Source organism: Abramis brama (genome assembly GCF_963993115.1).
Source record: "Abramis brama genome assembly, chromosome: 5".
In the NCBI taxonomy this organism is placed as follows: domain Eukaryota; kingdom Metazoa; phylum Chordata; class Actinopteri; order Cypriniformes; family Leuciscidae; genus Abramis; species Abramis brama.
Genome location: NC_139967.1, coordinates 13,181,327 through 13,207,540, shown reverse-complemented (window position 1 = coordinate 13,207,540; position 26,214 = coordinate 13,181,327). Strand labels below are relative to the sequence as shown.

At 37.0% G+C, this 26,214-nt stretch overlaps 1 protein-coding gene across 1 annotated transcript; it reads left to right on the top strand.

The window, feature by feature from the left end:
* Nucleotides 1–1,281: 1,281 nt before the first annotated feature.
* smarca1 (SNF2 related chromatin remodeling ATPase 1) lies at nt 1,282–24,265 on the top strand. Its single transcript, XM_084113334.1, has 25 exons — nt 1,282–1,469; nt 3,827–3,910; nt 4,922–5,088; nt 5,253–5,353; nt 6,672–6,772; nt 7,070–7,249; nt 7,762–7,917; nt 8,102–8,233; nt 10,663–10,731; nt 10,833–10,942; nt 11,966–12,192; nt 12,315–12,436; nt 15,104–15,256; nt 15,422–15,554; nt 16,780–16,925; nt 17,144–17,272; nt 17,511–17,621; nt 18,610–18,723; nt 18,840–18,962; nt 19,083–19,215; nt 20,729–20,847; nt 21,104–21,178; nt 21,272–21,409; nt 22,885–22,995; nt 23,614–24,265. Exons 1-25 carry the CDS (start codon nt 1,413–1,415, stop codon nt 23,671–23,673), a joined length of 3,051 nt encoding a protein of 1,016 aa, XP_083969460.1. The 5' UTR covers nt 1,282–1,412; the 3' UTR covers nt 23,674–24,265.
* Nucleotides 24,266–26,214: the final 1,949 nt, after the last annotated feature.

The following is a 26,214-nucleotide window of genomic DNA, read 5'->3' as shown; positions in this document are numbered from 1 at the left end:
AATAGAATTTTATGAAGTTTAGTGACAACATGTTACAATGTTTACATTGTACAATGACTGGTAGGATACAGTTTTTATTATTGCTTGACAAAAATTTCAAGATTTCAATTCCATTCTTGTGATTTGATTCCGATTTTGATTCAATATTGACTAATTTGGATACATGTTTATTTTAAATTTTATTTAAAAAAAATAATCTCACCTAATGCTGTAAACATAAACATAACATAAATATAATGCAGTTTTTGTTATAATAACAATTATTTAATGACATAAGTAAAAACATAATAAATATGTAATATAGTGCTCAGCAAAATCTCCTCTCTAGCTATTTTTTCTATTCAATATGCTATGGTCATTAAATGGCTTTCCTGAGGTAAATGTAACGTTATTTGATATATAATTGTTTTCCTGCTGTTATATTGACCTCTTTCCGTGGTTGAAAAACACTAATTGGTCGATATTATGTATACTTTCGGTAAGTTGTACTGCATCTTTAAATAAAAAAGTAACAGATGATCGGTTCACGTGCACTTGAACTGAGGCGCTCAGCGATCTGTCACGTCACATTTACAAGCGCCAAACGTATTTTTGTCTGAATTTCGTAATAAAATTGACGGAATCTAAGAGCTGAGAATTAGTTTAATATTAAAAGTACCCCTTTGCTCCGCAATTTTTCTGTGCGTGAGAAAATGGATGTGTGGCGTGAGAGCGTGTGAAAAGTGTCAATTGCGTGAGTCTCACGCTCAATGCGTGAGAGTTGGCATAATACCATTTTTTTGCAATTTGCTATTTTTCTTAGTGTAATTTTTTGGCAATTGTATATAATTGTAAAACCAGTTAGGGGTTGACCTGCAGACATCATAATAATTATTAATTTCAATAACAGTATATGGAACCTACAACAATACAAAAATGTAACTTACTGTTTCCGTTTTTTTTTTTTTAAATCATAGATAATAACAAGTAAGATTTCAATTAGATTTTGACCACTGAACTAAAAAACGTCTCGTTTCCATTTCAGAAATCTGGTCACCTTATGATATCAGGCATTTAGTTTAGTACATTATTTAAAAAACAAATGACACATTTGATCGTTCTACCTGCTTTGCGCCTCGGAGCATTGTGAGATCGTAACGTTACAATATTCAAGAATTTCAAGAATAACTGCTGGTTAGTGTTTGACAGTTACCCATTTTTGAGCCTTTGATAATATCGCGAGATCTAATGTACAGCTCTGAAAGTGGCAAGGGATCACTCTAATCTCGCGATATTTAGTATGAAGCTCTGAAAGGGGCGTGTGCGCGCGCCGTGACTGTACGGTCCTGTCATGACGCATATTCCAAAATTATGCTTTATAACTTACAGTCTGGTCACCAATAACTCATGAGAAGCTTCGCACACTGACCAACATGTCGGACGAAGAGCTACCGTCTACTTCTCGGGAGGCGCACGCGGAGGCGGAAGAGGTAAAGAGAAAGAGAGAAGTACATAATATGTTTGCAGACGGACATGAAAAACAGGATGCAGAAGTTTACAGTTCATCTGCGTTTGGGGGGAACGGAACATGGCGGGAAGGCGGAGTTCAGTTCACATCTGCAGAGCTTTAGATGTTTATTACTCTGTGCTCTAGAGCATGTTTTTTTATGGGGCTTTTGACAGATTTGCATGCGTTCCGTCTGCGGTCGGAGCAGAGTTGCGCCACTCTTCGTGCAGCCGCAGACGGAAAGCATGCAAATCTGTCTGCTTCCCATCAACAACTACCTGCAGACGCTGCCCGCGTAAATAAACACTTACATACTCACTGATACCGTCTGCTAAAATGACTCGAACGTCATTTTGGTTTTATTTGAGGTCAGATATGCTTGCGAATTTATATTTTGTTGCTATAAGCAGTTCAAGGATGGGGTCCAACTTTTAGTTGTCAAGAAGAGTCGTTTAATAAGAGATTTAAACGTTACATGGCTTTTGTCACATTTCTCATTATTGTTCAAGTTGCTGTGTTTACATAAAAGTGTCTAATAGGATTTGTGACACATTCATTAAAAATTCTGCTACCAATAACTACTACAGTTATTAGTTTTAAAATAAAATTGGAGAATGTATTGGCCACATAATAATAATAATAATAAAGGTGTGTCTTATTCGGCCGCATTTTAGATGAAAGCAAACAACATGTATATGACAGTAACTTTTTTTACTGTCATATACATCTGAGTCATAGTGTGTTAAATGAATAAAAAAGACGGACTGACACTTTTTGTAACAGAGACAGAGATGAGCCTTTGCACAAAGTGGAAATATTTGCATGAATTACTAACTTTTACAGATTAGGATATACCGTAAAAAGTCAAATGTGTCAAATGCATTAACAACTCAAGTTGTTAAAGGCACACTGTGGAGAAATTGTGTTTTTGTCAAACAACAACCCCTAGAGTCGCTGTGGAATACTTGCACTGTCGTAAATACCCCTCACGCTTACTTTCACTTTGATTTGCGATAGTTTGCACGTTGGCTTGATGAATCGATGCTCATCTGCGGTGATGCGTGTTCCAGTAGCGTTGTCATATCTGGCAATAACATATAGACTATAACACGCTCTCACACGTTTTTTTATTTATTTTTTTAACATTTTTGGGAGGAGTACAATTTACATATGTGGTTTCAACAACCAGATGCACACTTGTCCAGTTTCGTCTGGAATGCGGCACACCTCCTCCTGAAGTGGTTTGAGCGGTCGGATTCAAATCCGTCTTGAATGCGTTTCGGAGGACATTTACACCTGGTCTTTTCACGATCAGATAGCTATCCCATCTGAGAAAACGCATGAAGTGGCCAGGTGTAAACAGCCCCCATGACAAAAACATACGCACGAAAGCCGAAAACAAACACTGGTTGGCCTCTCACGTCCATGGACAGTATATCGCTCACGTCCAAATTTGAGGAAGTGGTGGGGGAAGTGACGTATGCCGTAAAGTAGTTTGTAGTTCTTTTTGTGCTCGGGTTACTACCCGAACCCCGAAGTTACGTAGTGCCAGTAAAAGCGATACAGACCCCGTCAGGCTATGGCAGACGTGTCATTCAACCTATTGTAAGTCGATGTACCATCACAAGGGTCTTGGAAATATATTATGAAGGTTGAAAAGCTACATAGTGTTCCTTTAAGCACTTCAAACTAACTCACAAGCATCATGTTTAAAAGTGACTTGCCCTGCCAACTGCTGTTTAATTTTCCCGCCAAATCTCACTTTGTGACTATTTTTTTCTGACTCTTTTGTCCATATAGATATTTTATTTGCTACTGTAAGATGCATAGCGCCTGAAATCTAGACTGTATCCAGAACAAGGACAAGCAATTTCATATGTGAACCTGGACCACAAAACCAGTCACATGGGTCAATGTTTTATACATCATCTGAAAGCTGAATAAATGAACGTTCCATTGATGTATGGTTTGTTAGGACAGGACAATATTTGGCCGAGATACAACAATTTGAAAATCTGGAATCTGAGGTTGCAAAAAAATCACCTTTAAATTTGTCCATTTATGTTCGTGATTTTGCTGCATTCACTCACAAAAATAAATGTTTTATATCTAAACGGTAGGAAATGTACAAAATATCTTCATGGAACATGATCTTTACTTAATATCCTAATGATTTTTGGCATAAAAGGAAAATCAATAATTTTGACCCATACAATGTATTTTTGGCTATTGCCACAAATATACCCGTGCGACATGTGACTGGTTTTGGGATCCAGGGTCACATATATATTTGTCTGGATGCTTTTATATGAGATGTGTGTCTTTGATGTATGTTTCTAGGAGGACCCACCATTTCTCCTGGACCCTCCTCCTAAAGCAGCTGTGAAGGAGAGCCTGGCTGACCCTGAATATGAGGAAAAAAGAGTTGAGTGTTCATTACACTTTTAATGCACAAAAAATGATATAGTGTACTGCCAGCCAGCAGGTTTTTAAATAAATTGAGCTGAATTGAGTTAGTGGTAACTACAGGTGAGAATGAGGTTTGCAGTACCAACCCTTAAGACTAAGTTGGAGGTAAGACCAACCAGATTAAGGATTTAGACTAGATTTTTTATAAAAACTGAATAAAAAAATTCTTGACCCCTTTGTACCTTCAAATACAGCTTAGAAATTCATGTTTCTTAATTGATGAAATAAAAATAATGTAAAATCAACCAGTCAATTTTAAAATGTTAGGTACATTAAATGTAGGAAAAAAAGTGTTGTTTTTCCCAGGTAGTTTTTATTTTTTATTATTCCAAACTTTGTGAAGTTAAAATAGATTTCACTGAGTTTGAAGTAGGGCTGCACGATATTGAAGAAAAATGCGATATGCGATAACTTATTAAATAATGCGATATTCGATATGCGATATGATAATGCTTAAAGTGTGTAAAATAAACTTAAATTATCTTTAAAATATCTTTAAAATTATATAACCTCCATAATACGTGTAGTTTCACACTCTTTTTGTGGCAAGAAAACTACAAATTCTGAAAGTGAACAGCAGTGTTTTACTGTAGCATAAGAAGTGTCATTTTTACATCAGTGTAAATCACGGGGTTTAGGGTTTCAGGTAGGCCTACATTAGGATTATTTAGTTTCTGTTGTTAAATAAAGCTATGTAAAAATAAAACACTGCTTAGTTTTCACTGTATGAATTAAATACTGATTCTTATTAAAGCTACAAAAGTTATTTAAGCCAAGAGCAGTGAGTGATTTTCTTTTTGTCTTTTGTTCATGACCCTAGTTATTGCAAGCCGTTGCGATATGCATATCGCGATATATACATTTGCGATATTTCGATAATTTCGATATATTGTGCAGCCCTAGTTTGAAGTAGGAATTTGCAGATCTTAATTTACTCACAAATCTATGTTTCTCATTTAAATACAGAAAACGGACCGTGCAAACAGATTTGAGTTCCTGCTGAAGCAGACTGAACTGTTTGCTCATTTCATTCAGCCTGCCAGTCAGAAATCCCCCACCTCACCTCTGAAGGTGAAGATGGGGAGACCCCGAATTAAACAGGATGAGAAACAGAACCTGCTATCTGTCGGAGAGTAAGCCAGACTCACACACACACACACCCACACACACACATACAAAAACATGCATGCTCACACATTCAGATGCATGAGGTTAGCGACCAAAAGCTGCTGGTCAGACACGTGTCGTCATGGTGATTTGGTTTGATTTATTTCTGGCCCGTGGTTGTGTGTTTCAGTAACCGCCATCGTCGAACAGAGCAGGAGGAGGATGAGGAACTCTTATCTGAGAGCAGGAAGGCAGCTAATGTTCTTGTTCGTTTTGAGGAGTCACCCTCATGTATGAATCAATGTTTTTATGAACAGTCAAGTCTGTTTCTGTTTATTAGCGAGTCTAATAATTAAAAATAATAATTAATATTAGTACATTAATAAATTGGTTATTTAAAACAAAAGTTTATATACCCTCATGTCATTCCAAACCCATGCTGTTATTTTTTTCTGTGGAAAACAACAGGAGGATTTTGAAGAATCTTCATATAGAACATTGGTGCACGTTTTGATAGCGTTCCAACAAAACTGTGAATAATGACTTAATTTCTGCCTGTTCCTCACGCATAGCTATCATATGACTTCAGAAAAGTCACATGGACTACGTTTATGGTACTGTCATTGTGCTTTTTTTGTTTTTTTGGGGATCTTGACAGCTCATGTCTTTGTGTTACACTATAAAGATTGTTTTAAAAAAATCATTAGTTTGTATTCCACAGAAAATATAACAGCATACAGATTTGGAAACACTTGAGGGTGAGTAAATTCCTCTAAAGCAGTGGTTCTCAACCTGGGGGCCCGGGGCCCACTAGGGGACACACATTAAAAAAAGACAAAATAAAAACAAATCAAGGTAGGGAAACACTGTTCTAAGAATCTGTCCTAGTGAATCCAGTTGTTGAGGTCATGAATTTAAATAAGATATATTATCTTATTTAAATTCATGACCTCAACAACTAGATTCACTAGGACAGTTTCTTACTTAGAAAACGTCATGTGAATTAATAAAATCTCATAACTGTATGTTCATTTTTATTATGAATATACATTTTTCTAGTTATGCCAAGCTCTAAAATATTTTATCAGGAAGAAATTGTGAGTAAAAAATATTTGAAATGTCTTGAGTTTTCAAATATTGTTGTAAACAATGGGAGGTTTTGAAGTCAAAAAGGTTGAGAACCACTGCTTTAAAGGTGAAGTGCAAATTTCTGCACTACTAACAGCCCTAATGGAGTGGCAAAAATAATGATTGTTTTCAAGCTCAAAAAACGCCCACCAAGGCCATGCATCCTCATTATTTTTCTGTCTTTGTTTTTGGCCTGTTTGCTATAACTTTATAGCTTCTTTGCACTTTTGTATGTTTTGAAACAATTATTTTTGCAATTTTGAAATTACACATGGCATCTTTAATTACACAATAGGTGACAACAAATGAACACAAACTGTGATAACATGCTGTCAAGAAAAACAGACACCAGTAATGTAATATGTGTAACATTTCTCTTCCAGTACTTCCAGTTTATTGAGATGATTTATTATACTGTAGCTCATTCACCTGTGATCAAATTTAATGACCATTGATTATTAATTTTTTCATTCATTGACAGACGTTAAGAATGGAACTTTGAGAGACTATCAGATCAGAGGCCTGAACTGGATGATTTCTCTGTATGAGAACGGCATTAATGGCATCCTGGCTGATGAGATGGTAAAAACCCCAATGTATCACTCTCTAATATTTTACAATAAAGGTCAACACAGCAACAGTAGAGGCATGTTCATAGTGGCAGGTCTACTTAAAAGCAACTATATGATTTAGTAGTTGAATGCCTACATTTCCAGAAATAGTCTGAATATACATCATTGTGGAACCACACTGACAATGAAGACACGACTCCGGCATCTTATCAGCTTTTCAGGCTTCAGTGAAACTGATTTTTCTGGGTCTGTCTTGTTGATGTCATGGACTGTGACTCATTGGATTTGTGTGTTCTGATTGGTTCAGGGTCTAGGTAAGACCCTGCAGACAATCGCGTTGCTAGGCTACCTGAAGCACTACAGGAACATTCCCGGCCCCCACATGGTCCTAGTGCCCAAATCTACCCTACATAACTGGATGAATGAATTCAAGCGCTGGGTGCCCACCCTGAAGGCCGTCTGTCTCATTGGGAACAAAGATGAAAGAGTAAGGCTGCTCACATCCTTCTGTTTTTCTCTCACTTTCCTTCCTTCTGTTCCCTTTCTACCCACTTTAATCTTACCAGCAGGGCCTTCAAAATGCTTGTGTAATAATGAATCAGTCTTAATTAGTATGTGTGTGTTTTAGGCAGACTTCATACGTGACTTGATGCCTGGTGAATGGGACGTGTGTGTGTCCTTTAGTTTTTCTTTTACTTTCCTTCCCTCTATTCCCGTCTACCCAGTTTCATCCTACTGCAGGTCCTTCAAAGTTCTTGTGTAATAATGAATCAGTCTTAAAGGGATAGTATACCCAAAAATTAAATTTCTGTCAATAATTACTCACCCTCATGTTGTTCCAAACCCGTAAGACCTTCGTTCATCTTCGGAACACAAATTAAGAGAGATGTCTGACCTCCCTATAGGCTGCAACATTATTACCACTTTGAGTAATTAATGACAGAAATGTAATTTATGGGTGAACTAACCCTTTAATTAGTATGTGTGTGCGTGTTTTAGGCAGCATTCATACGTGATGTGATGATGCCTGGTGAATGGGACGTGTGTGTGACATCGTACGAGATGGTGATTCGGGAGAAATCTGTCTTTAAGAAGTTTAACTGGCGCTATCTGGTTATCGACGAGGCCCATCGCATCAAAAACGAGAAATCAAAGGTATTTGAACACAGATGAACAACTGATGACCCAATTAATTCAAGAGTAACTAAAAAGCAGAGAAATGTGTCTCATAAAACTTCTGAGTTGATTTAACGATCTGATACAGAGGAAAAGACTTCAGAGAATCTTTCCTCTTTTTCTCTTTCTTGCTGTCTCCTTCTCTTTTAACTCACGCTCTCAGTTGTCAGAGATTGTGCGCGAATTTAAGACGACCAATCGTCTGTTGTTGACTGGTACCCCACTGCAGAATAATCTACATGAGCTCTGGTCTCTTTTGAACTTTCTGCTGCCTGATGTGTTCAACTCTGCCAGTGTGAGTCATACTTTTTTGAATATCACATCCTGTTTTATCTCCTCCCACACTCTATGTTGCTGTGTCTGTCAGAGTTGTGTTGGAAGTGTGTGTGCAGATGTGTTGTTTATTTAGAGAAGTCTACACCTTAAGCCCTATTCGGACAGGATTAACTTTACAAGGGTAGATGGAGTAATGTAATTTTACCACAGGACGTCTGTAATATTAATGGCCAATTCGCACAAATAAAAAAGAAATATATATATATGCAGAAAAACAATTGTTTTTAACCCTCATTCTGAAATGATACATTTTTAAGGGGCGGCTCCTTTAAGGCTTGTCAGTAAACGGCCAGTGTTATAATTGGGAACATCATTCCTTAGGAAAGTTGCTATTGCACGGGAGTTTGAAAACATTCTCCATATAAAACCGTCATTTACAGACCAAGCATAATGAAATCATTTACTTTCGGTTTGTAATGCAGCTGCTGTCAGATCCAATACTTCATCTTTCAACAAAAGTTTCTTTGCGAACTCTCCGTTAGACCGTGCCTCGATTATTGTAAAACAAAATGCTCCGAACAAACATATATCCAGGACGCCATTGGAATCCTTCTGAAGCCTGTACAGACGAGATATTTAAACTGGACGTGTCAAAGCAAACATTCTTTCAACTCTTTGATTTGTCCTGTTGTCAACAAACTCAAGCACGTGGAGTATGTCAGAAACTGAACGGGCAACTGTATACACTGTAAACTGTATTCATCAATGTCTTGCTCTGGAGGCAGTCATATGCAAATTTATTTGCCTGTGTGATGTCACAGATCCCACAATAACAAAACTAGTCTTTTTTGGAGCTTGATTAAATAAATGCTTTGTTTATAATGAGGAGGGAGTTTAAGCTATGAAATGTTTTAATGGTACAAAGACCTGTCAAAAGATGAGCACAAATTTGATTTCTCTTGTCATGATCCCTTTAATACTTTTATTAAGCAAGGATGCATTAAATTTATCAAAAGTAACAGTAAAGACATTTATAAAGTTACAAAAAATTGTATTTCAAATAAATGCTGTTCTTTTGAACTTTCTATTCATCAAATAATCCTGAAATCAATGTATAGTAATCACAGTTTCCACAAAAATATGAAGCACCACCACTGTTTTACTATGATAATAATAAATGTTTCTTGAGCACCAAATCAGCATATTAGAGCGATTCCTGAATGATCATGTGACACTAAAGACCACTCCAAACTTTTGAATAGTCAAAGGCCACATCCACACGAAGCCAGAGCTTTCCCTATCCAATCTTTTTTTCCCCCTTGTTTAAAAAATAAATTCCGTAAACACGGCGTCGTCTCAAGAAATATCTGTGTACACATGAAACCACATAAACCGAATCAAAACGATGTAGTATACATGCCATGTGGCGCTGTAATTCTGCCACAGTGATACACTAACAACGGAGAAGAAGACTTGGAGCATGCGCATAAACCTTGCGCTGTATACAATAATAGGCTCAGTAGTGTCTTCTACTTCTATTTTATTTTTTTTACCAAGAACTTTATTGAACAATATAAACAACTATAAATGGCCTGGTACAAAATATGAAATGTCTTAATCAGACAACAGACAAGCATCATAGTGTAAGAAAGAAAATATAAATAAATAAAGAAGTAAAATAAAGAAATAAAATAAAATAAAATACATTCAAGTAAATAATAAATATAGAAATAAAAGAGGCTCAGTAGCTTCTGCAGCACGAACAGAAGCATGTAGTCCGCAGTTGTTGTTGCTGTTACGTGACGTAGCGGTGTCTGAGTAGGGTCGACACGTGCGGTGATGACATCATTGTTTCACAAAATATACGGATTGGCTGGCTTTGGCTGTCCATACGAAAACGCAAGGGTGTCGTTTTCAGATTTATCCACTCTGGGACCCAGTTTAAAAAAATAGCGGTTTCAGGCTCCCAAAACGCCGGTTCTGTCTGGACGAAACGCCGATACGATACAAAATTTTTACGTACTGTATTCAGCTAAACGCGTCTCTGTGTGGACAAGGCCTAAGAGGTACAATTTCGATCATAACTCAATTTTGACAACATATAGTTACTGTGTTGTACTGTTACATGGCAGGCATTTCCCAAAGGGATAACAAAACCTGAAGTCACCTACATTTAGGGAAGCAGCCAACGGGATAAACATGAAACCTAAACAAGCAGAAATGTTTAGGGATAGGTTCATTAATAATGAATTTGTTACATTTATATAGTGCTTTTCTGGGTACTCAAAGCACTTTACATGGAAGGGGGAATCTCCTCAACCACCACCAATGGTTAAGTTAGGTTTAGGGATATAGGATAAAAAAATCATTAGCTTAGTATAAAAAATAGCAGAAATCACTTGAATGTTACTACCACGACAACATGTCTGCGTGTTTCTATAATTTTAGGATTTTGATTCATGGTTCGACACAAATAACTGTCTGGGTGACCAGAAGCTGGTTGAAAGACTTCATGCAGTGAGTCTAACTCTCTCTCTTTTGAGTATATTTTTTGTATTTCCAGCATTGAAGTTCTTTTTGTTGATGAGACACTCAAGCCATTGAATGGTTGTTTTCAGGTTCTGCGTCCATTCCTGCTGCGTCGCATTAAAGCGGAAGTAGAGAAGAGTCTTCCTCCCAAGAAAGAGGTGAAGATTTACCTTGGACTCAGTAAAATGCAGAGAGAATGGTAAGCTCCCACACAACTTCCTTGAAAAATAAAAACAGGTATTGAAGGGATGAGTCAAATTTATCATTGGATCACAGTCATATAGCACCTGACTACATTAAAAGTCAAGTGTAAATTTACCCAAGATGCATTGTGATCATATCACTGAAGCAAAATTCAGAGGTCAGTAGGAATAGATTCTAACCACATCTGATGAAACTATGTAAGTATTAAGAGGTTGCGCTACAAGGTATTTATCACTTTGATGGACTGAGTTATTTTTTTTCCAATAGTAAAATATTGAGACATTAATATCACCAGAACTTGTGTGGTAAAAACCCTTTTAGTTGTTCCACGTGCTATGTTGAGGCTTTGTTGTTTTACACTGTTTTCACCATGTGATAAAGACAACAGAAGCTGCTGCAGTCTTACATTCTAGTCACCCAATCCGTAATACATGAATTACAGAACTAGACTAGGAATCTCTTATTTCTCTCCCCAAACATCTAACGTCTCTTTTCATTTTCACGTGGGCGCTGTAAAACTTGCCATATGGTTTGATAAACACTTTGGGTGATTATTTATAGTGTCATGTGTACTGGTGAAATGTAAATATAAATAAACACTGTTGCTCATCACCCAGATTTTTATTGATTCCTAACACTCATCAGTGGGTTGTCTGAAGAACTTCAGCAGTCTTTCTTTAGAAAAAGATTTTTTTTTAAAAGAGTGTATAAATAACTGTTATATGTCCTTATTTTAAAAAAAAAATCTGAGAAGTACCATTCTGTTAATGTAAAATTGATAAAAAAAAGATATTTAAAGAAATAAGAAAAATATCGACTCAGTAGTCAACCTCACTAACCAATTTCGTCAGCTGTTGGGCGACTAGACGACCATACTGCTCCATTGCTATTACAACTTGGCAATATAAACTACTAAACAAGCTCTAGATATGAAAACCTTGAAAAATGATGAGCAGTTGATGTTGGAATAATAAAAATTACAGACTGACACAAGTGTTTGTTTTCTTGATTTAACCAGGTACACACGTATCCTGATGAAGGATATTGACATCCTGAACTCAGCCGGAAAGATGGATAAGATGCGGCTTTTGAACATTCTTATGCAGTTGCGGAAATGCTGCAACCATCCGTACCTGTTTGACGGAGCGGAGCCTGGTCCCCCATACACTACGGACACACACCTTGTCATCAACAGTGGCAAGATGGTTGCACTGGATAAACTTCTGCCTAAAGTGCAAGAGCAAGGTGAGGAGTGTGTGTGTTTATTGGCTTTCAGTTTTGATCAGGCAGATTTTTATGCTTTTATTTGGAATTCATGATTTTTTTCATCTTTTTGTGCATGTTTTCTTGGACATATGTGTTTGCAGGATCCAGAGTGTTAATATTCAGCCAGATGACACGCGTGTTGGATATTCTAGAAGATTATTGCATGTGGAGAGAGTTTGAGTACTGCAGATTGGATGGAAATACACCTCATGAGGCCAGAGAGGTACACTCTCACACATTACCACACACATGCACTAAAATACATACATAGTTACACACATGCACGTCACACAACAGGTTCTTTTTAGTGAATCAAAAACATAAAGTGCGACCAGTGTTGTCGATTCTCAAACAAATGACTCTTATGAACCAGTTCTTTTTTTGCTGAATCAAAATCATACAGCATAACCTGTGTAGTTCAACTGATTCATGTACGAATCATGACTCTTTTGAGTCTTTACTGACTGGTTCTTTGTAGTAAAAAAAAAAAAAAAATTATATGGATGCAAACTTGTCAACTTTAGGCAAAATCGCCGTTTTGGATCCAAAATAGGTCTTCAAAAGAAGCTTTAATTATAACACTTATTATAGTTATTAAATGTGTTTATTTTATTTTAAAGTAAAATAATATTACTGTAGTATATTTATTTATGTTTTGTTTAACCTTTACAATTTAATTAAATAAAAGATATTTAAATAATCATTAGTTCATTAATAATTATTATTGTATAGTCTATTTATTAATATTGTAGGTTCTAGGGCTGTACTCAACCAAAGAAAATCTTGGTCGACTGAAGTCCTGAAATTTTCGACGAAAAATCGACTAAAATCGACTAAAAATGACGTTAGAAAAAAAAAAAACGTTAAATTAGATTAGTTGAATTAGATGCGCGCTGTGCGCAGTACTTGGTAGCCTTGTTGTCCGCCTAAATGAATTATAAATAAACATAAACAACTAGTAGGCTATTTGCAGTATATTAAATCGTTTTTGACCTAATTATTTTGCACTGAAATGAGTCTGACGCTTGAGTCTGTCAGCTCTGACAGCGCTGCATCACGTGCACCTGCGCAATATCATAGCTTATGATTTCCGAAAATAGTACTATGTTGTCAACTAGTGATATCATCACAAGAACTGTTGAGGAATATGCAACATAATTTAGACAATTATTTTTGTCATATGTTATAATAATAAGTTATAACTGTCAGACACTATCATTTCACCGTGCATGTCCTCGCACCGAGCGAGGCTGAACATGAGCTCAGCTTCGCAGCTGAGACACGAATAGACTATTAACTTAAAGCTTTTACTCTTAATAAACACAAAAGGCACGTCCACTTAAATAAAAAAATAATATTTATTAAACAAACCAGATCAAGAGCAGAAACGAAATAAAGTGCATAACTGAAAAATAAAGCATCCTAGGCTCAAAACTAACACAACCAACAGCACAGCGCAATTGCGCATTAGGCTCCAAATAAAAAATAAAAAAGTTAGGTTATCACACTAAAACATTGAAATATGCAAATTCTGATATGTTCATATAGCCTACTCAAAACAGACAGGGCAAGCTAACGCAGACAAGTGAGCTTACCACTTTTAGATGATATGTCATGTTTGTCGTCGAGCTGTGGAAAACTGTTGCTTGCAAACTTTGCATTCGACATTTTTCCTGTTATCAATTTTAACAAAATGCTGCCACACTGTCGATTTCTTTGTTGTTGACATGTTAGAAGAGGACTGACTATTAAACGCTCTCACAATTAAATAAATAATATTCAGCATCAAACCTGTTCTACGCTCGACGCTCTCTCTTGGGTTGGGCTAATCCAAAAAAGGTGAAAACAAGGGGGGTGTTTTGAAGACAGACTGTTACAGTGAAACAAGGGTACTCTGAAAACACCCCCATTAGCAGTTAGTGCTTTCCACCTGATGAAATGAGCGCGCCTCAGCGCGGCAAAACTGATAAAATAAACGCGGCAGAAAATCGACCAATCAGAATTTTGGTCGAACCAGAACGTATCGACCAATTAATCGACTAATCGACTAATCGACTAGGACAGTACAGCCCTAGTAGGTTCCATAAAAAACAATATAGGGTCTAGAGTTGGTTTTTGCCTATATCCTCATGCCGAAATAAACTATAAATCCAAAACTGATATTTAAAAAAAAATCTTAATCTGAACTACTTCTTCCAAAATATTTCTAAAAAAAAAACTTAAAAAAACCCCTAAAAAAATTATTTGTGAAACCATTTACAAAGTAGAATTTGTAGGAGTAACCAGAGCCGCAGTTGTGGAATTATGATTCCCATCCCTAAATACCAAGAGGTAGAAAGGAATGATTCACCAAGAGGAAGAAAGGAAATCAACAGGCTTTATAAAATTATGAGGCACATACAGATACTTCATGTGGAATCTCAGCAGAGTTTATATAAAGACACTGATTAACCAACCTGGTAGTCATGGAAACCGAACTGATTAGTTCTGGGGTGAAACTCTGCGGTTACATGGGAATGTAAGACACACTCATAAGCTAAGAATATTCCTGCAGATATTAGACATTAGAAAGGTGGAAGTGTCTCCTTGTATCAGTTTAAAATCGAACAACCAGTCTGTCTGTTTTAAAGTGAACTTTTAAGTAAATATTGGGCAGAATACGAATCAGTTTGATTTAATTTATTTTGTCGATGTGTCATTTGTATATGTAAATTGCATTATGTATATGTATATCGGCCACTGACCACCCTGATCGACTACTAATGTGAAATAGACCTTAATAATTAAAATTATATACCTGGCTTAAATAAATTATTTCGGTCACTCTCTAAATTGCTGCCCTTGCTGTGCTTTTCCTGTTCTGTCCTTCTCTCTTGTTGTTGTGCATTAGCAAGCCATAGATGCTTTTAACGCCCCGAACAGCAGTAAATTTATCTTCATGCTGAGCACACGGGCAGGTGGGCTGGGGATTAATTTGGCTACAGCTGACGTGGTGATTCTCTACGACTCAGACTGGAACCCACAAGTGGACCTGCAGGCCATGGTGAGAAACACACACACACACACACACACCAAACACACACAAAACTACAAAACTGAGCTCACTAAATTTTATGATTGTGAGCCTCAGGGAGATGCCAGTTTTCTTTATGACTGCTTGTTTTTAAGTTTTAATGGTTTTTGTTGTGTCGTGTACTGTATTATTTAGGACCGTGCTCACCGTATTGGACAGAAGAAACCAGTTAAAGTGTTCAGGTTGATCACAGACAACACTGTGGAGGAGAGAATTGTGGAGAGAGCGGAGATGAAACTACGCCTGGACTCCATAGTCATTCAGCAGGGTATGAATACACTAAGGGTAAAACAGTTTCATTGTGACATATTGGCCACTAGCAAACAGCATGAGGTTTCAGTATCACACACCAAACACATGTATCCAGTACTAGCTCAAAAACTGCTCCTGTGGGAACACAATAGTATCTACAATTTGCAAACTATCTTTAGAGTTTTGTTTATTTTAAAGGGATAGTTCACCAAAATGTTTTAATTCTGTCATCATCAACTCACTCTCAAGTTGTTCCAAACCTGTATGAATTTCTTTCTTCTGTTGAACACAAAAGAAGATATTTTGATGAATGTCGGAAACCAAACGGTTGATGGGCCCCATTGCCTTCCATAGTATGGAAAAAAATACTATGGATGTCAACGGAGTGACATCAACTGTTTGGTTTCCGACATTCTTCAAATGTCATATCTTCTTTTGTGTTCAACAGAAGAAAGAAATTCATACAGGTTTTGAACAACTTGAGGGTGAGTTGATGATGACAGAATTTTCATTTTTGGGTGAACTATCCCTTTAAGTAATGCAAATCACTTTATAATAGCACATTTGTTTATAACAAAGTTTGTTTTTGTTTAAATGACTGCTAAATTAATTTCCACTTTGCCAGAACAGCCATTCAGTGACAGAGAGAATTACTGTAATTTTTTTTTTGCAACATGGACACCTAACAATTCATAGTTTATTACTTATATTTTCAGAGGATTTGTTAGACAGAAAATCGATTTATTTACACCACCGTTAAAAAGGTTGGGGTCAGTAAGAAATTAATACTTTTATTCAGCAAAGATGCGTTTACTTGATCAAAAGTGACAGTAAAGACATTTCAAATGTTATAAAACATTTCTATTTCAAATAAGTGCCATTTTTTTTACTTTCTATTCACCAAAGAATCCTGAAAAATATGACAGTTTAAGCAGAACAGCTGTTTTAAACATTGATAATAATGAGAAATGTTTCTTGAGCACCAAATCAGCATATTAGAATGATTTATGAAGGATCATGTGACACTGAAGGAGTGATGGCTGCTGAAAATTCAGCTTTGTCATCAAATGAATATATATTTTAAAATATATTTAAGTTAAAAAAAAGTTATTTTACATTGTAAAAAGTATTTCATAATATTACTATTTTTACTGTACATTTGATTGTGAGAAATATAAAGGTTTAGTAGCATTTGTGTCAGTCTTATGACTTATTATTTTCTTCTATGTGTGCTCTTACAGGACGGCTGATCGACCAGCAGAATAAACTGGGGAAGGATGAAATGCTACAAATGATCCGACATGGAGCAACACATGTGTTTGCCTCTAAAGACAGCGAACTAACAGATGAAGACATCGACACCATTCTGGAAAGAGGCGCCAAGAAGGTGAGTGGACATGGACACCTTGGACTAGACTGAATACTATAAAGTTGCTTAAATTTACTGGAAGACTCCATAATAACTTTAGGTCCAAGTTCCAAAAGCATTTGTTTTCAAACTCAGACAAATAAAACATCAAATTTCCTTAATATTATGAGATTTTTTTCAATCTTACACTTTGGCTGATACCATTTAGCCCTATTTAACTTTGTGTGTCCTCTCAGACGGCTGAGATGAACGAGCGCATGCAGAATCTCGGCGAGAGTTCGCTGAGGAACTTCACCATGGACACGAGCGCCACCGAGACCAGCCTTTACAAGTTTGAGGGAGAGGATTACAGAGAGAAACAGAAAGTTAGTGTCTGTGTGGAAGTTAACCAGGTGGAAATCAATTCATACTCATTTATGATGCAGCACTGAAGTGCATTACAGTAAAGTGAGAGTCTATCAGTGAGAATCTGGCAGGTTTGTAAGCTTTGCTCCTGTGTATGTCACAAACTGTAAGAGTTTATGTGAAGGTGTGTAGCTGAAAGTGTGTTTGTGTGTGTTTGTGTGTGTTTAAGTTTTAAACAATTCTCTCTGTGTTGTGCAGCTTAGTTTGATCGAATGGATCGAGCCTCCTAAGAGAGAAAGGAAGGCCAATTATGCTGTAGATGCTTACTTCAGAGAAGCACTGCGAGTCAGCGAACCAAGAGCCCCGAAGGTAACACACACACACGGTTTAGATACTCTGAAATGATTTTTTTGTCAGTGCTACTCATGACTGCATGTAGGTACAGTCTACACAACACTACTACACAATAAATAATGCTCTCAGATCTCTGTTTTCATCACTGACAGTTGCACTGGATTCAGTGAGTTAAAGTAAATGTAGGAACTCAGCTGAAGGGTGCCGTATCATCATGTATTGGAAGGACGTAATAGATAAAGAGTTGAAAAACAAAGGTTGCAGGTTCAGACGCTGACTCAGGAAATGACCTCATGAACTGGACGTTCTTCTTTCCTCTGTCCTGTCACTGCCGTGCCCTTGAGAGAGACACTTAACACTAGATTGCTCCTGAGGGACAGTTTGTTAGAATAGTGCACTGTAAGTCATAAAAAAAACATCAATAAGGATAAAAGTGGCTGCTAAAGAAGAAGGGAAGGCACCTTTTATGCAGCTTCTTAATTTCTATAGCTGATTTAATCAAGTCACATAAATTCAATTTGAAAAAATAACAATAAACATTATAATAATAATAGTATATCAAATAGAATAGTATATAAATAGTACTAAAATAACATTTATTCTGGTTCACACTGTCCCAACAACTGTTGGTAAATGTTTTTTTGGCATTTGCAAGGGCAGTGTAAACTAGCTTTAATAGTGCCTTGTCCTGTAAAGAATAATGATTCCTAGTGTGATGAAAGTTGATAGTTTATAAAGTGATAACCCTGTCAAGCAAAATAGAAAGGAACCGATAAACCTCAATTTTAATGAATATCATTAAATTAAATTGAAAATCAAATGAGTGTTTTGATTAAAGTGAAGTGTCTGCTAGATAAAGATGCATCTGCCAGGAGCATAACAATGTTTTATCATTATACAGTGCACATCAAGGTTCACACAAATGTTTTAATGACGGTATACACATAAGTGTCTGTGGATAGATCATGAAAAGGTTATATGTATGTGTGTGGATGTGATCCAGGCTCCTCGGCCTCCAAAGCAGCCCAACATCCAGGACTTTCAATTCTTTCCACCACGTCTCTTTGAGCTGCTGGAGATGGAGATTCTTTACTACAGGAAAACCATTGGATACAAGGTGAGCACTTCATGAACATCATGTTTGTTTTCAATATTTGTGTAAAATCTGTTGCTTCCGAAAAAGTTGCATCCGATATACAGAGGTGTGCGATTGTGTATTTGTGTTTACTGTAGGTTCCACGTAATCCAGATATCCCAAATTCAGCACAGGTACAGAAGGAGGAACAAGCAAAGATAGACGAGGCAGAACCCCTCTCACCTGAGGAGACGGAGGAAAAAGAGAAACTACTTACACAAGTAAACACAAACACTCACCCTCTCTTCTCTATCACTCACTCATACATTCACTCACACTCTCACAAATGTGCTAAGTACAGAGCAGTGCTACAGCAGAATATGTTTGTTTGTTTTCCCCAGGGTTTCACAAACTGGAACAAGCGTGATTTCAATCAGTTTATTAAAGCTAATGAGAAATATGGTCGTGATGACATTGACAACATCGCAAGAGAGGTGGAGGGCAAGACCCCTGAAGAAGTCATGGAGTACTCGGGTACAATACACACAAATGCAACTACACACAAACCTATTATATATAGAAAATTACATACTTGGAATGTGCAAGCATTTATTAGAATTTTTTTCCAAATTCACTAGTTGATGGGTTACTTGAACTAAATGGTCTTCAGGAAGCCCTGCATAATTAGGCTGGTTTTGGGTTGAAGTATAAAAAAAGAAGAAGAAAGAAATACATAATATAATTTTTTTTTTGCTTGTTATATAAATAAAATCTATATTAAAGGCATGGTTCACCCTAAAATGAAAATTAAGTCATAAATTACCCACCCTGGTGTTGTTCTAATGTCTTGTGCCCTTCTTCTTTTATGGAACACAGAAGGAGAATTAAAAAAAAATGTCCCGCTCGCACTTGTCCATATAATGGCAGTGAAGAGCAACCAGCATCAAGAAGAAGAGCAATCATCATATCGCAGTATCTATAGAAATCTTAGGGGGAAAATGCTATCCTTTATTTTGTGTTATTATTATGTGATAAAGGCTATGCATCATAAATCCTTTTGACAATACCTGAGATGACTTGAAGAACACAGATAAACCATGTACTGTCGCAATGATGCCAAAATCAAAAAAACTTCCAGACTGGTGAGCTAACTTTCAGAGAGTCTTGAATGCCTTGTCTGTCATATGCGACGACATTTACGCGGCAGTAGCAGCAGCTGCACGCTGTGTCTGCTTGTGTTTTTGACGCATGGAAACCAGCGTTAAGGTGCAATACTGTTACCTACTGTATGTTGGGATGTCGAACAGATACTGGTGCTGGATTATTTACGTCTCATATTATCATATGTGCACTATTCATTTTTAAATATTATTGTTATCACCAATATTGCGACGCCCCTAATTAACATGATAATGATATTTCATTATCGGTATTTAAAAACGATATAATTTTTACAAGTGTTCTGAGGGTATACAATATGAGATTTTAGGTATTATTTAATGAAAATCCTGCCTTGGCTGTTGGTCTGTGCACAGCTACACGACATGCGTGTTTGTGTGACTCTATTAGCGCCGCAGTTCACTCTGTCTCACCGAGAAAAAGCACACAAGTTGTTAGAAATCAAGATGAACAAAAACTTATTTTTTAAAAAGCTTGATTCTGGGCACTATTCACTACCATTATATAGATGAGCACGAGTGGGACATTTCTTAAAAATGTGTTTTTTGGTCCATAAAAGAAAGAAGGGCAGACGGCATTGGAACAACACCAGCATTTATGAAAAAAAGAATATTTAATAAAATAATCTAAAAAATATTTAAGGAAAAACAACGATAAACTAAGCTACTTCACTAATCGACTAGTCTACTTTTGGTGACCTAGTCAACCATTGTGACTCATCCCTATTGTACACTATGCACAACTACGCACACACACATACACATGCATAAAATACACAATCAGCTAACCTTGTCTGAACTACACAAATATATTTCACTCCAGCATCCACTACACAGACACACACCTCACACTTTTGTCCTTATTATAGCGGTGTTTTGGGAACGTTGCAATGAGCTGCAGGATATTGAGAAGATCATGGCTCAGATAGAGCGAGGAGAAGCTCGCATCCAGAGACGCATCAGCATCAAAAAAGCCCTGGATGCCAAGGTCAACCTTTCAAAAACTCACAATGGAATTCAATTACGCTGTTGACAAGCAGGTTTTTTCTTTAATGGCTGCTGAATTAGGATTGTGTGGTAGCTTTAGTTTTTCATGCTTTTGATGATTTGCAACCTCAATATAAGGCAAAATCAATCACAGCCTTATCATGGAAAGCAAGAAACTTTCAGAGGAAATGTAATTTTTGATGCAATAATAATTAGTAAATATTTCTTGTTTGATGGTGTGTTTTGTGTACTTGTAGATAGCACGGTATAAGGCTCCGTTCCACCAGCTCCGCATCCAGTACGGCACAAACAAAGGAAAGAACTACACAGAGGTGCGTGCATGTGAGAGAGAGTTAGTGTATGTATGTAGTGTGTTTACTAAGAACTTAAAATATGGAAACTTTTCTTTGTGTGCATGTCTGCAGGAGGAAGACAGGTTTCTGATTTGCATGTTGCACAAGATGGGCTTTGATAAAGAATATGTTTATGAAGAACTTCGACAGTGTGTACGGAACGCTCCACAGTTCAGATTCGACTGGTTCATCAAGTCCAGGACTGCAATGGTGAGGATGTTTTTTTTGTTAGAGCCAGGGCTCCTAAAGTCATGGGCAACCTGGAAATATCAGGGAATTGCTCTTTGCAAGCATTTTTGTTACTATTAAAAATATATATTTTTAATCACTGGAAAATCCATGGAAAAAATCATTGGTAGGGCTGTCTATCAATCAATCAATCACAATTCACTATTGATTAATATACATCAATATTTGATGAGAAAAACCTCCAAAAGAACAAAGACGTTTTTTGTAGCAGACTAATGAAGAATTTCATAGACGTTTTTAAAAAAATCATTAGATGTAAATTGCAAAAACTGATTAAACCATCTTTTAGGAGCATCACCACATGGAAAAAAAAAGCTTAATGAATGATCTAAATCAGCGGATCTCAACCTTTTTGACTTTCAAGATCCCCCTATTGTCCACAACAATATTAGATTTTTTTATAATTTTTTTCAAAATCGAATCTCCCCCCTCTATTTCTTCCCAATAAAATATTTTAGTGCTTGACATAATTAGAAAGATGAATGTTCATTGTAAAAATAACAAAATACTAAGAAATATCTTAAAATACTAAGAAATATCTTAATCTTAAGTTTAATTGTCTTGCTTCTATCCGTATGACCATAAATTACGGAGTAACAAGTTCCTCAGAAGGACAAATATTCCCCTGATCACGCCGGCACCTCACCCGCACACAACTTATTCTAGCATTGCTAACTTGACATCGCAGCCTGTTAATTATCTAAATAAAATAGTCAATCAAACCATGTCCATGCTACAGAGGTAACTGTTAGCCCCTCGTTTAAGAACGAGCTCCTCGATTTTTCCTGGCTGGTCCTTCTCCTGCTCGGAGCCACCCGGATCTGTCTCACTCACCATGCTGTTATTCACGTTTCTGCCTGCGATCCCCATGGTGGCGTGTAAGATTGCAGTCATCCAAATGATGAAAAAGTTTTAACGTAAACAATGTATTTTGCGACACCACGAAATAAACGATAGAGCATAATATGAAACGATAGACCTTTTATTTCGTCCATCCGATATATATAGTCATATCGCACAGCCCTAGTTGTACGTGTATGTGGGTTTACTGAGATGTACTTTGGGGACAGCAGTGAACTGAATCTGACGAAGCCTCCATTTGGAGTGGTCTTCAATTGGAAAAACAGTTAATACATTTTTTAAAATGGAAGATGTTTTCTTTTACAGTTGGGTTAAGATGTCTAGTGTCCCTGTAAAAACAATAAAGCCTATGAATGCGTGTCTCACACAAATGCAAACCAACTCTCTTTTTAATCATATTGCATCCAGGGATTGTTTTTCAGGTCATATTGGTGTGCGTGTTTATGAAAGCGTGTGGGTGCAGATGCGTGTGTGATGCCTGAAAGGAATTGTAAAAGTACATGAGATGTGATGTATAACTCTTGTGCTGAGATGATGAAAGAGTTTCCTTCCGTGTGTTTTGTCTGGTTTGCTAGGAGCTGCAGCGTCGCTGTAACACGCTCATTTCTCTCATTGAGAAAGAGAACATGGAGATAGAGGAGAAAGAGCGAGCTGAGAAAAAGAGAAGAACACCCAAAGGACAATCAGTAATACGTCCTGTCTTCTTTCTTTTCGCTCCATCTGTTGTGCTCCGTGCTTCACGTCCCCAAAGACTTTCCCTCTAGTTCCGAATTATGCTTGAACAACTGAACAAGAACAACATGCAAATGATCAAAATTCCCCTCAGATTTACTGTCCACAGTAAAGTTTAGTATATCCCACTGACGATTTTAAGCCTGTCTATCTATCTATGTATCTGTCGATCTATCAGAGCATGTGCATGGTGTGAGTTGCAAGATTTTGCCTGGAGCGAGGAGCATTTTTTTTCTGCCCATGTTCTCTTTGCTCCAGTATCGTTCCATCACATGCTAAATGCCTATAATGGCAGCAAGATTTACAATGTGTTAAATCTGTCTACAAGACAAGAACAACATGCAAATTATCTGTCTATCTATCTCCGTCTGTCTGCCTGTCTATCTATCTATCTGGCTGCCCATGTCTTAATCTAAAGTTATAATGTCAACAAGATTTAGAATGTTATATCTGTCTGATTATCTATCTATCTATCTATCTATCTATCTATCTATCTATCTATCTATCTATCTATCTATCTATCTATATGTCTGTCTGCCTATCTATTTATCTATCTGTCTATCTTGTCACAGGCTCACAAGCGTAAAGCCGAAGTGTCGTCTGACAGGAAAGAGAAGAAATCTCGTACCTGACTCCTGTGCCCGCAGTCCCCCATTACGAAGCACTACAATAATCAATGCTCTCTACAGCATTTTGCCGTTCTGTTTTTTTATTATTTTTTATCTGTTATATCTGTGACTCAACACCAGTTTCTTAAAATAAACATGTACATTTTAGCAAAACAAAAGCTTTTTTGGGACATAAAACACTTCCATACCGTGTTCAATCTTGTCCCACAGGCTGCATACTTGTTGGCAGCTACACGTTTTGCTAGAGCTTGTTTTTATGTTGTTTTTTTTCCAAAATGTTCCTTGTTCATATCAACATTGGCAATTATTTAGCATGCTAAACAGGGTCTCTAAAGCCCATTCTGATCTTGTTTGTGTTTCATAAATGAAATTCTTTTTGCCTGAGACTGTTATTGTATGTTTAAGGTCTCTGTGATTTGCACCTTAATCCATGTGATCTGTAGCTTTGCACATCCAATCTTCTTAAGCTCTTTTATACATTTCATGTGCCATTTTAATGTTGCATTTAAGCTATTTTACACATTCTTGTTTGAACCTTTGTTTGATCTTTATATGTACAAGTCCAGTAGGGCCTATTATTAAAAAACGAAATGTGTTGGTTTTGTTTATATCTTACTATTGTTTATAGTGGAGAAAAGCAATGTCCTTGTGCCACTTTGACTTTACAAACTGCATAATTGGGCTAAAATCGTGTCCTAACCAGGCATGGCAAGACAGAAGAAGCAATAAAAGTTTTCTATTTACACTGAAACCGATTCACAGTGATCAAGGGACCACTTGAAAAGTACCCAGTCCCCAAACCCATCTGAAACCAGGCTGGGAGACGAGCAAAGACCCGCAAACAATCCTAGACTACTTTAGGCAGTTGTTTTCAACTTGGGTTAACTGGGAAAAAAAGGGAGTGAAAATTAACCAAGAAAAATTGCGAGTTGCATGTGTGTGTTGGAAGTGACTGTAGTACCTCTTATCTCGCCACATGAGTGCGCTGTTGTACTTCCTCTCCGCTTACATTTTCTCCGTTCAGTTGTTTAATACACGAGCCGCACTTCACACTTTCTGTCACACACTCAAGACAACGTGAGTACAGAAACCGGTTGTCTTAAAGGCAAGAAGAAACACCTGAACGAGCAGAGATGAGCTGCTGGCCGTTATCTGACTCAGGTTACACTCTGAGCACATCATTGGTTCTGGAGACAACCGTTACCGTACCGCACTGATGACATCTTATTTAAGCGCGCGGGAAGATGACAAGACAAGAAACCTGTACTATCAGGTGAGAGCTTTGGTTCAACAGCACTAAACAAAAGTCTCTATTTCTCCCTGCCACTTTCTCTATCGCTGCCTCTTCACTCCTTTATATAAAAATGAGGGATTTCAAATTGAAATTGCAGCTGGTAGGTGTGCGTGTGCGTGTCTCAATCACACCTATACGGTTTATGCAAGGCACACACACACACTCACTCACACACAGTCATTAGTACCCAAATGACCCGCTGTGACAGAACTGCAGTCACACGCTTGCATTCTGCTTCCTGCTCACTGGCCCAGAAATCCAATCTCCCCCATCATCCATCTCCGTGTACGTGTGTGCGTTGCTGTGTGTGTGTGTGTGTGTCTTGGTCTTGAATGCAGGTGTTAATGTGTTTTCGTGCCTTATCTCACTCAACCAAACACTATATAAAACATATGCAGCTCAGAAAGAACACTGAAATACTCACTCTTCTGTTTCACTGGGAACAGGAACAGGTAAGATTGTGAGTATGTATGAACACAAAGTCTTCATTTTCAAAAGAATTTGAGACGGTCAAAATGAAATGCGCTCCGAAGTTTAACGGAGACTGTTTAGCAGAAAACATTCCTCTTGTAATAGTCTCAGGGCCCCATACTGTTCAGAGCTGTCTCTCTTTTACCAACTGCTGTTCATTTGGCTTTGAGCTATAGCCTACTATTATAGACATTGCAGCTTTGAAAATCAATAAAATGGTAATTGATGTTCTTAAATTATGCTGTTTTTATTAAATGTATAACAAGACAAACCAGGTTTGACATCACTGATGCCATTTAGGGATGCACCGATTTTATTTTATTTTTTACACAGATTCAAATTTTGGCCGATACCAATTTTAACAAACAACAATTGGCCGATACTGAAATTTCCCACTTTCTCTCTTATTTGAACTTTTTGTCATTAAAATAGATTTTGATCATGTTTTAAATTAAGAAAGTTCAAAAACACATTAATTAAGGCATGCTAGCTAGTTTATTGCAGCATCATCAAATTATTTTCTATTGAACATGGATTGGATCCCATTTAACACTCAATAGACCAACATAAATACAACAGAACAAAGATGTTCTGTAAAAAGTGCTTTTTCAGGTTGGTCAAAGAGTTTTCAGGTACAGAAATAAAGTATATCAGATGTAAAACATATTCTTCATTGTGTAAATTAAATATACACAAATCCTTGGTTCTCTTTCACGTCTTTTTGTACTTTAATATTTAAATGTGCAAGCCTTAAAAACACGTGCAAAGGACAAACTTTC

Coding starts and splice junctions, on each gene's coding strand:
- smarca1 (XM_084113334.1), top strand. CDS start 1,413: ATGTCGGACGAAGAGCTACCGTCTACTTCTCGGGAGGCGCACGCGGAG. Junction 10,732..10,832: donor TGGTTGAAAGACTTCATGCA/GTGAGTCTAACT, acceptor GGTTGTTTTCAG/GTTCTGCGTCCATTCCTGCT. Junction 20,848..21,103: donor AAAAAGCCCTGGATGCCAAG/GTCAACCTTTCA, acceptor GTGTACTTGTAG/ATAGCACGGTATAAGGCTCC.